The 11364-nt window shown below is 40.3% G+C and overlaps 1 protein-coding gene across 2 annotated transcripts; it reads left to right on the plus strand.

The window, feature by feature from the left end:
* The first annotated feature begins 1573 nt into the window (after positions 1-1573).
* LOC121720267 (urokinase plasminogen activator surface receptor-like) lies at positions 1574-10716 on the plus strand. 2 transcript variants are annotated; one of them, XM_042106263.1, is made up of 6 exons: positions 1574-1677; positions 2449-2556; positions 2663-2806; positions 4542-4652; positions 9910-10059; positions 10142-10716. In XM_042106263.1, exons 1-6 carry the CDS (start codon positions 1629-1631, stop codon positions 10246-10248), a joined length of 669 nt encoding a protein of 222 aa, XP_041962197.1. In that variant the 5' UTR covers positions 1574-1628; the 3' UTR covers positions 10249-10716. The 2 variants fall into 2 exon arrangements, with proteins under 2 accessions (XP_041962197.1, XP_041962198.1); XM_042106264.1 differs by having other exon boundaries at positions 9910-10044; positions 10184-10716.
* The last annotated feature ends 648 nt before the right edge of the window (positions 10717-11364 follow it).

Consider the following 11364-nt stretch of genomic DNA (forward strand, 5'->3'; position numbering starts at 1 on the left):
CCTAGGTCTCGAACAGTTGGCTAACGTGCAAAGATGTTTGACCCTAGAGTTTATCTAGAGACACAGGTTATAGGCTACTTCTTGCTCAGGTTTTATAAGGATGGAGATTTTGTTACCGTCCAGCAGTACTAAAGTCCAACTAACCCAAGTCTTAGACAGAGCAGATGAATAACCAGAAACCAAGTTATCTTACCCTCCTGCTGGAATTCTTAGAAAAACCAAGAAAAGACACAAATACTGCTTGAAGAATTGGATGCCATGGTTAAATGAGTTCTTTACTTTTCAGCACTTTGGTGATGTTACAAAATGCGGCGTAATATCCACTTGCAGGTTACAATGTTGTAGAAAATATAAAAAGAGTAAATCCACAAAATAGGAAAATAGTAAATCCACAAATGGAGAAGAGATTACAATAAAAATGGTAAATCCACAAATGGAGAAAAAGAGAATATAAGGAAAAAAGTAAGTCCCCAAAAGGGGAAAAAGTCAGCTGATTGTCTTCTGCAGTCACTCTCTGTCGGAGTAGCAGGTCTGATATCTGCAACAGGTTCCACGGAGTTTCGGTCCGCGACTCAGCCTGGCACGACGTCCAACACTTTGCTTCTCAACGCGAAGACATAGAAAGTGATGGTTGTCATAGGTTTCTTTTTCATATTTTTGAATTCATATAAACTATAAATGTATATTGAGAATTATTTATAGTATTTTATGATCTGCATGATTACTAATAGCTAAACATATTTAGTAATTTGATTACATCATATTGATATTTAAATTATTAGGCTACACTTGTCTATATCATCACATTTGGTGTGTAAATCTAATTGAGTGCCTGTCACTTTAAGAGGAACGTGAATGCTGAAAAATAGTTTCGTAAATGCAAGAATATGTGGATTCAATTCTTCATGTTTGCTATGTCCTTAGATAAAATAAATGTTAAAAAAACTAACAAGTCAAAGAAAATCTTTCTGGGATGAGATCATAGAAGAGATAAGTGTCTCGCAATGTCGTTGCATTGTGTGATAAGTGTCGTGCAATTTCGTTGCATTGTGCAGGCTACATTCACAAATACACTTTATATGTGTGTGTGTGTGTGTGTGTGTGGAGGGTCAATCAAATTCTATGATTGCCATGATGTGAATGATCTCACAAATCAAAGAGTGGAGTGCACGCACATCTCTCTCACATCATACCTGACGAAGACCGGTCGAAACGTTGTAGGCCTACTAATAAACCACTCTGGTAGCTTAAAGAAACAGCTGTGCGGGTATCTTTTTATTTTTCAATGATCTCACAAATCACACAAACCAAATCAAATTTTAAAAATCGCAATAGTATCGAATCGAGATTCTTCACTTGCTATTGGTATTGAAACAATAATGTTGGTATCGTGACAACAGGAGTGGATGTGACCAAAGCTGAGACCAAACGGCCTTGAGCTGCGCCCTGCCCAACCCACACCCACTCACCATTTACCAGAAATGTAGAAGTGGTTAACAAACATTCAGTTTCCGCATAAACGCACAGTAAGTTTCTGTTACCCAGAGCACAATCTTTACACGCCCCGCTCCATCATGATATAAAGAGGTTCTGCACAGTGCATCACCCTCTGCATCACTGCAATCAACATGAAACCCTGCATCACCCTTGGTGTTTTGTGCGCGCTCTTCTCTGAAGGTAATTATCTCATTAAAGACTGAATTTGCCTTTTATTTTATGCAGACTGTTTCTGTAGCTTGTAGTTCTCTAGCACGAGGGTTCTCAAACTTCTTGGTTCCAATGAACCCCTTTATAATCCTAAAATCTAAAACCTTCTTTTCATTGGCGGAGCGAGGGGTTGGCTTCGGGGGCTCAATCTTTTTTCAAAAGCCCCGAATCTTTTTTTTGTATGTGTTTTCAATTTCCAACGATTCTAATTTCTAATTTAACTTCCCCTCGGTTTCTCTATAAATGTTACAAAATGTAGGCTACAAATATCCCTTATTTTCAAAGCCCAATACTAGACATAATAACATAATAACATAATCATAGTTAAGCATATGCCATTTGTATTATCTGGCCAGCTTTATGTGTCTGGCAGGTGTCTGTCTTTGGATTTTACCAAGACTGGTTCAAATAGCAAATAAGCCAAGCTAAACAGCGGTAGGATTGTTTTTTTTTTTGTGACTCAAGTTTAATGTTAATGTAAGTAGGAGCAATTAGACACAATATTGTTTTGTCAGTGAAAAAGGTTATCATCTGTAGATATGTTTTATATTTAAAATGCTAAACCACAACTTAATTTAAACTTCATATCATTTAAAGAAAATTATTTTGCGGATCCCTAGGATATAGGTCATAGAGGGGGTCCCCAGATCCCAATTTGCATCTAGCATCATCACCTAAAGTGTTATAGTTTTACATCTCGAGGACAGAATTTGAATTCTCTTCTGCTCTGTATGTCTCCAGTGGCTGCACTCACTTGTTACCAGTGTGGTGCTGGTACCTCCCAGACCTGCCCTAGTGTAACCTGTAGTGCAGGAACATGTGCCAGCACGACTTTGAACATATATGACAGTAAGACAAAGCCATGTATTGTTGTTATGAATTGGGTTGTCTGATGCATTGGCACTATGATCACAGTATTCTATTTCCACCTCACAGTGTTCCTTTTTCTTGACAGGTGGTACAAAAGCTGAAATAGCCAGTGTCGGCTGTTTACCAGCAGATCAGTGCATCACTGGGTCAGTGAACTTAGGATTTAGAAGGACAACAATGAGCACTAAATGCTGTGAAACTGACCTCTGCAATTCTCAGAAGACTCCAGGTACATTTAGTACAATATTTAATATCTCTTGGAATATCAGAAGAGAGGCAAAGAACTCCCCGACGCGCAATCAACTGTCATCCTACTATGGTTGTTATAGTCATGGGCGTCGGAGCCATTATAATTGTTAGTTATAGTAACCATTCATAAGCATTGATGATTAATCTTTTTTTTACCAGATCTACTTCATAGGTGTCCCGTTATTCAGAATTAATAGCCACCCCACCAGCCAATCAGAAAAAAGAGTATTCCTTCTCTCTGGGTGATAAATGTCAATAATCATTGAGATTAAAACAAACAAAAAAAGGCTTGAAATATTTCCCTTTATACGTAATGAATCTATTATATATAACTGAACTAAATTATGAAAAAAATTAACATATTTATACATATTATAATATATTTATATTTATTATACATACACTACCGGACAAAAGTTTGGGGTCACTTGGAAATTTCCATTCTACTCCATTATAGACAGAATATACCAGATGAGATCATTTGCATTGTTTTTTAATCAGGGCAGCAGTTTTTAGATTACATGATATGCTTAAAGGGTTCTCGACTGTTGAGAAAGAAATTGCTGATCTTTAATGCAATATCTATTACCCATTACCAGCAACCATTCATCCAATGTCTCAAAAGCACATTCTGTTTACTAATCTGATATCATTTTAAAAGGCTAACTGAGAAAACATTGGAGAGAACCCTTTTGCAATTGTGTAAGCACATAATGTAATACCGGTATACTATTTAATACATACTGTATATATCTCGTCTGATGATATAATTTTGAACTGAATTGTATATTTAAATGAATGAATGAATGAACAGAGCCGGACAGTAACAGAGTACATTTACTTGAGTACAATTTTGAGGGATCTGTACTTTACTCGAGTATCATTTTTGGGGAGTACTCTTTACTCAAGTACATTTGAGAGGCAAATAGTGTACTCTTTACTCCACTACATTTCTATCCATAACCGTGAGTACCCGTTACTACTTCTAAAAAAAAAGGAAAAAAGAAAAATCTCGGAAACCCTCAATTTGTTGTTTCCCTCTCAAACGTGATTGGATTGTGCAGGCGCCACTGATTGGGACAGCCTATCAGCAATCACCTTCAGCTTTCCGCCAAAGTCAACTCCATGGTCAGATTTAGATAAGAGACGAAACCATGGACGAAACAATGGATGAAGACGCAGCAGGTCCATCACGGGAATGTGCCAACCGGTGGCCCCACCTCGCCAGACTATTTCAATTTAATGATAGTATTTTGTATTTGAAATACGTATTTTAATACATGTATTAGAAATACTGCCCATCCCTGGAAACATGGTAAAACGATGAAAATGACTTGATTTTACTTCCAATTCATTTTACATTCTCCAAGGTATTAACATTAACATTTTTCATAACTCATGTAGGACGTTTCATATATGTAAGCACTGTGGCAGTAGTAATGCAATATTTAGAAAATGTAGGCTACTCTTGTACACTTAATACTCAAGTACTTTTAAAAACAAGTACTTCAGTACTTTTACTTAAGTAGACATCTGACTGTGGTACTTTTACTTGTACTTGAGTAAAATTTAGCAAAGGGTATCTGTACTTTTACTCAAGTAATGAAGCTGTGTACTCTGTCCGCCTCTGTGAATGAATGAATGAATTGATTAATGAATGAATAAATGAATGAAACTGAACTATATATAAATAATGTGTTATGGTGTTATGTTAGAGTTAAATACAAATACTCCCAATGGGAAGAAGTGTTTCACCTGTGAAGGAGGTGACTGCAGAAAACAGCTGTCCTGTGTTGGAAATGAGGACCGTTGTGTTAAAGCAACAGGTGAGTTTTTTTCTTATTCCATCTCAGTCTTATTATGACCGTTGCACAGCGAAGCGGCGGTCATATATGTTTAGTCAGATATTTTTTTCTTTTTTTTTGCATGGGCAATTTTCCGTCAAGGATTCCCGAGACACTGAAAGACCGGGGTGCACGAAACTTGGTTGGCATGTAGCCCCAAAAGGATAGCATGGAACCACTGTTCCCACTGATCTTAAGGGGCCATGTCAACCCATTCCATAACCACTCATTTCATGTATAGCGCCACCTAGTTAAAAATGAAAAAGTAAAAATGAGGTGTTGTAATCACAGGTATCTGTGACCTGACATGGTCAAAACTGCACGAAATTGGAAGTGTAGGATCATTATGACACCCTCTGAATGCATGCCAAGTTTCGTGGAATTCCGTTCATGGGGAGCCATACAATAAATTAATTTATGTTGCTGTGCACCAACTGGCCTGTAGGTGGCCGGACAGTTTTCTGTGAATATCTTGAGAACCATAGGGCCTAGGAGGACCACCTTTTTTTGTATGTTGGCCTTAAGGGGTCATGTCAACCCATCCCATAACCTTTCATTCATGGATGGTCATACAATAAATTAATTTATGTGTACATTTAGTGACTGTCCACTAAATGAGTTTTCGGTGAATATCTTGAGAACCGTAGGGCCTAGGATGACCAATTTTTGGGGTATGTTTGCCTCCAGTGGCCATGTTAGATAGATAGATGGATAGATACTTTATTGATCCCCAAGGGGAAATTCAAGGGTCTCAGTAGCATACAGACTTCACACACAACATGCACTTACAGCAGAAATGGTATAAACATAACTAAACTCCACTGTACAATAAAGAGAGTAGAAGATAAGAAAGATAAGAAAACTAACAAAGCTAAATACTAAATACACTATATAAATTAAATTTAGAAAGTCCAATGTGCTTGAGGGTGATCAAGCATAAGACGCTTGTAGTGACAGGGCCAGGACTGGTAAGGTGCTAAGGGGAGTGAGTGTCATGGTGAAGGTGCAAAAAGTAGTCCAACCATAGTCCTTTAGTTATGTGGGCATGGCAAGGTGCTTGGCAAGGTGTCATGGTGAAGGTGCAAAAAGTAGTCCAACATTAGTCCAACAGTGCAAGAGTAAGGTCTAGAGACCAGCATAAATAATATGGACAAATAGGAGAGTAAAGTATAATGTAGACAAGGTAAAATAAAAAACTATGTCAGTGCAAGAACACTGACATAGTGACCTCCACATTGACCCCATCAATGGAGACTGGTAGCAGAGCGGGCTTAGACCTGCGGAAATCCACCACCATCTCCTTGGTCTTTGAAGTGTTGAGTTGAAGGTGATTGAGTTTGCACCAATGCACAAAGTCCTCCGCCAGGCTCCTGTACTCCTCCTCTTGCTTGTCTCTGATACACCCCACAATTTCTATTTTTATTTTACCTTGTCTACATTATACTTTACTCTCCTATTTGTCCATATTATTTATGCTGGTCTCTAGACCTTACTCTTGCACTGTTGCACTGTTGGACTAATGTTGGACTACTTTTTGCACCTTCACCATGACACTCACTCTCTTGAGCACCTTGCCATGCACACATAACTAAAGGACTATGGTTAGACTACTTTTTGCACCTTCACCATGACACTCACTCCCTTTAGCACATTACCAGTCCCGGCCCTGTCACTACAAGCGTCTTGTGCTTGAGGGTGATCAAGCATATTGGACTTTCTTAATTTATTTTATATAGTGTATTTAGTATTTAGTTTTGTTAGTTTTCTTATCTTTCTTATCTTCTACTGTCTTTATTGTACAGTGGAGTTTAGTTATATGTTTATACTTATACTTATGTTTGTCATTTCTGCTGTAAGTGCATGTTGTGTGTGATGTCTATATGCCAACGAGAGCCTTGAATTTCCCCTTGGGGAAATCTATCTATCTATCTATCTATCTATCTAATTGCAGTATCATCAGAAAACCTCTGCATGTGGCATGACTCGGTGTTGTAGCAGAAGTCAGATGTGTACAGGGTGAACAGGACTGGAGAGAGCACAGTTCCCTGTGGCGCTCCGGTGCTGCTGATCACAGTGTCAGAGAGACAGTTCTTCAGTTTGACGAACTGTGGTCGCTCGGTCAGGTAATCTGTAATCCAGGTTACCAGGTGAGCGTCCACACCCATCTGCAAGAGCTTGTCTCCCAGTCTGAGGGGTTGGATGGTGTTAAAAGCACTTGAGAAATCAAAGAACATGATTCTCACAGCACTTTTCCCCTTGTCTAGGTGAGAATGTGTCCTGTGTAAAAGATAAGTGATGGCATCGTCCACTCCCACTTTCTCCTGGTATGCAAACTGTAACGGGTCTAGTGCATGGCGTACCTGGGGTCTGAGCATACCTAAGACCAGTCGCTCCATTGTTTTTATCACATGTGATGTTAGAGCGACAGGCCTGAAGTCATTAAGCCCACTGGGGTGTGGTTTCTTGGGGACGGGGGTGAGACATGATGTCTTCCACAGTGTTGGAACTTGTCCGAGACGTAGACTCCAGTTGAAGATGTGCTTCAGTGGCTCCCCCAGTTCAGCAGCACAGGCCTTGAGCAGCCTTGGACACAGTCTGTCAGGCCCGACTGCCTTACAAGGATGAAGTTTTTTTAAAAGATAACTTACTTGATCAGCTGTAATGATGGGGGGATGAGGGGAGTGGAGGGTGAGGAGGAGGAGGGGTGCTTCTGAGAGGGTTGTCGTGTGGCTAGAGAATGATGGCCGTTAGTTGAAGCCATTGTTGCCGCACTACTCGTGGTCACCATGTGGGGGAGAGGTGTGATAGCCTGATCGGTTATCCATTACTGATTATCCAAGGTTTGTTATTTGGATAGCAGCGTACAGTCCTTGTGGGAACAACAATGTCCATACAGAAGTTCAGATAGGTAGTAGTGCAATGTGTGACCTCCTCTCCATTCAGTAGCACACTCCAGTCAGTGGACTCAAAGCAGTCTCTCAAAGCCTTATCCGCTTCCGGTGTCCACTTCCTGAAGGTGCGCGTGGCAACTGGTAGCCTCTGAACTTTTGGCTTGTACATTGGCTGAAGATGAATGAGGTTATGGTCCGACTTCCCCAGTCGGGGAAGAGGGGTGGCACTGTAAGCATCCCTCACGTTTGCATACATGAGATCTATTGTCCTGTTTTTCCTAGTTGGGCAGTCAACAAACTGGTAAAAGTTTGTGAGGGTGGAATCCAGTGTAATGTGGTTGAAGTCACCAGAGATCACAAAGAAGGCATCACTGTACTGAGTTTGGAGCCTACCGACTGTAGAGTGAATGACGTCACACGCTGTGTCCGGGAGAGCTTGAGGCGGAACGTAGACACAAACAACAATGGCCTGCGAGAACTCCCTCGGCATGTAGTATGGTCGTAGACTGACCGCTAGTAACTCTACATCCTTACAGCATACAGTCTCCTTCACTGTAATATGTTAACCCATTCCATATGCACACATGTGCATAAACAGACACACACGCACACACATACATTCACACTAATCATACAGTACGTATGACACATACACACACAGTAGACATGTATCAGCAGATACACTGACTTAGTTAGTAGCTTACTTGGATAAAAAAAACCTCATTGGAAGAGTAGGTTCCTGCTGGAGGTGGTGTTAGTGGCTGGCCAGTAGGTGGCACTCTTCCCTGTGGCCAATCCCAATGCCCTATTGCAGTGACGGGGACACTGTACAGCAGTGGTCGCCAACCTGTCGATCGCGATCGACCAGTAGATCTTTAGGACTTGCCCAGTAGATCACGAGAATAACAGGACAATTAAAAACAGTCATCAAATTCCCACATGTTCGCCAACGTTTACAGGGCGTAGCCTACATTTCAGCGTGGGATAGGATAGCGCATGATTTATTCAAGACCTAGCCATCATAATGCGAGAAATTCCTGCATACATTTACAGTGCTGTCTGATAACGTTAATCTAATAATGGAGCAGCGTGAATGCGGTTCCGGACGAACCAACTTCTGACTTGAACGGAACATAACCCCATGCAGACACACACACGCGCACAGCACCACTTTGCAGGTGCGCTCTCTCTCTCTCTCTCTCTCTCTCACAACAGGACTTGTCACCGCTGAAGTCAAATTATGTTAGGAGCTTCTATATCAACTGCTAACTGACAGAAAATAAAAAACAAAAGTTTAGCGATCAGGAATTTGTTCTCCATTTGAAGAATGTAATCGATTGCGGACGTGTACAGACACAGAGTGCATTGTAGGCCTAGGCTTAGGTTACTTTCACTTTCTAGAGTACGCATTAATTACGTGAAAGATGCTTCATACCAAAACAGCGATCAAACATCAAATTTATCATGACGTATTGTCACAAACACTTACTATAATTAGAAAATCAAAACCAAAATCATGTAAGTAAAGACTATGTTAAAGTGTTGTTATCTCATTGACGCCTGTATAAGGGGGTGGAGGATGTGATATTTTTGACCTGATACATTTGCTTAAATAAAAGGCCTTAAATTGAAAGTATTTTAGCTTTGATTTTCTTTTGACGCTTCAAGGTAGATCTTGCCTTTGTTCAGGGCGAGGTTAGGGATCTTGGGCTCAAAAAAGTTGGTGACCACTGCTGTACAGCAGGAGATGTTTTCCTTTGCATGCATGTTAAATTGAGGTCCTGACTCACCATGGTTGTTAAAGATCCCATGGCACTTATCACAAAGAGTAGGTGGTTCCCTGATTTGCTTTATTTACACATACATAAAGACATACACACATGCACACACACACAGACACACATACATACATAAAAACACACAAACACAAAAACACACACACACACTACACATGCACACACACATACATGTACACACATGACACGCATAAACACGCACATAAACACACATACACACACACAACCTCACACACATGCACCCACACATACAAACACACCTACATACACAAATACACACACACACACACACACACACACACACACACACACACACACACACACACACACACAAACACACAAAGACAACCACACACTCTGCACACAGTCAATTACAAACACAAAAAAAGCAACAAAGTAGGAAATGAACACAATTTAAGTGTGACTTATTTTTGTGGAAAAAATGTGCTGGACTGGGAGGCGGTCATATTTTGTACCACTCTGCGGTACATCTATTTTCTGTCCTTTTTTTTCAAACATTTTAACATGTACTGTACCAATCATACGTTGCAGCTAATGTGGGCGGGCTGACATTAACTGCGAAAGGATGTGCCTCCCGCAGTATCTGTGCAGAAGCCGTGTCGGCTCAGCTGAGCTCTATGGGTACTGAGCTGCACTGCTGTGAGGGGAACCTGTGCAACAGCGCCAAGAGTGTGGGGCAGAGTGAGTTTTTTTCTTCTTCCAACTCAGTCTTATTTCAGTCCTTTTTTCAACCATTTTAACATGTACCAATCATACGTTGCAGCTACAGTGAGCGGACAGACAGAAGACCTGTACAACAGCGCCCAGAGTGTGGGGCAGAGTGTCCTGCTGCTGCTGGGGTCTCTCGTCTCTGTGCTGCTCTTCCACTGAATGGTGCGCTACTCTGAGTGTCTCTCTCGGATCACAGCTCACAGGCCCTGTCTCTGCCCGGGAGGCCATTCATGAATACATGGTTATTGCACACAGGCTTGGATGTTGTGGTTGAAAGGTTGCACGATATTTTCATTTTTATTTTTTTTAAATGACATATTAACCTTTGTTCATTTTTTTAAAAATTATAATGTGGAAAGTGTTTTAGATTGTGATCGAAAATAAATGGGTGACATTTCAATTGTATGTTTGTGTTTATAGGACTAGGCACAATAAAAAAATAACTTGATAAAGAACATTAAAATATGAGATTGTGGCGATTCTAAACACCCTTAATTGTTGATATGTTCTCTATTAACCATTTCTTGTTTGGCTGTATATTTAGGATCATTGTCACTGTCTCATCCTTGCATTTTGTTGTCTTTGTACTTGTACTCTGCACAATGACAATAAAGTTGAATCTAATCTGATTGTGTGGTTTAATAGTCCAATGCTGCCTATATTGGAGCAGGTCTCTTGGCACACTGCCTGATCTTACATTTTAAAGTGGCCCAGCCAGAGTCCAGATCTCAATCCATAAAAAAGTGAGCTCAAGGCCAGAGTGATGGTAAATAATCGTTCCTGCCTCAAAACGCAGATTGCCGCTAAAAAGGTGTGGTCTACAATCAATGTGGAGACATCGAGAGGCTCGGAAATGTATCGCAAATAAAGATGTTTTGAATATTTTAAAAGGGTGAATAAATTTTGCACATGCCATTTTTCATAAAAATGTTTAAAAAAAAAGATGAAATGTGGCAGTGTCATTTTCAGTCAGAACAAACATATTGGTCAAGACAAAATCAACATTAAATCAATATTTGCTATGAATAAGTGTGGGTGTGTGTGTGTATCTGAAGTGTCATGTGCTTCCGACATATTTATGGAGGACTCATACTGTACAAAAACTCTTAAATACCAGCCTCGGATTTCTGCCATTAACAATTTAGGATACACATGCCAGCCCATTGTGTTAGTGTTTGGTAGGTCATGTACATAGGTTGGTGGTCCGTGGACTTTGCATTGGGGGACTATATAAAACTAAGGCCAAGCAGCTAGTAAAGTACTGTTCATCAGCAG

Source organism: Alosa sapidissima, chromosome 10 (genome assembly GCF_018492685.1).
Source record: "Alosa sapidissima isolate fAloSap1 chromosome 10, fAloSap1.pri, whole genome shotgun sequence".
NCBI lineage: Eukaryota > Metazoa > Chordata > Actinopteri > Clupeiformes > Clupeidae > Alosa > Alosa sapidissima.

Coding starts and splice junctions, on each gene's coding strand:
- LOC121720267 (XM_042106263.1), top strand. CDS start 1,629: ATGAAACCCTGCATCACCCTTGGTGTTTTGTGCGCGCTCTTCTCTGAA. Junction 2,557..2,662: donor GACTTTGAACATATATGACA/GTAAGACAAAGC, acceptor TTTTCTTGACAG/GTGGTACAAAAGCTGAAATA. Junction 10,060..10,141: donor CGCCAAGAGTGTGGGGCAGA/GTGAGTTTTTTT, acceptor CATACGTTGCAG/CTACAGTGAGCGGACAGACA.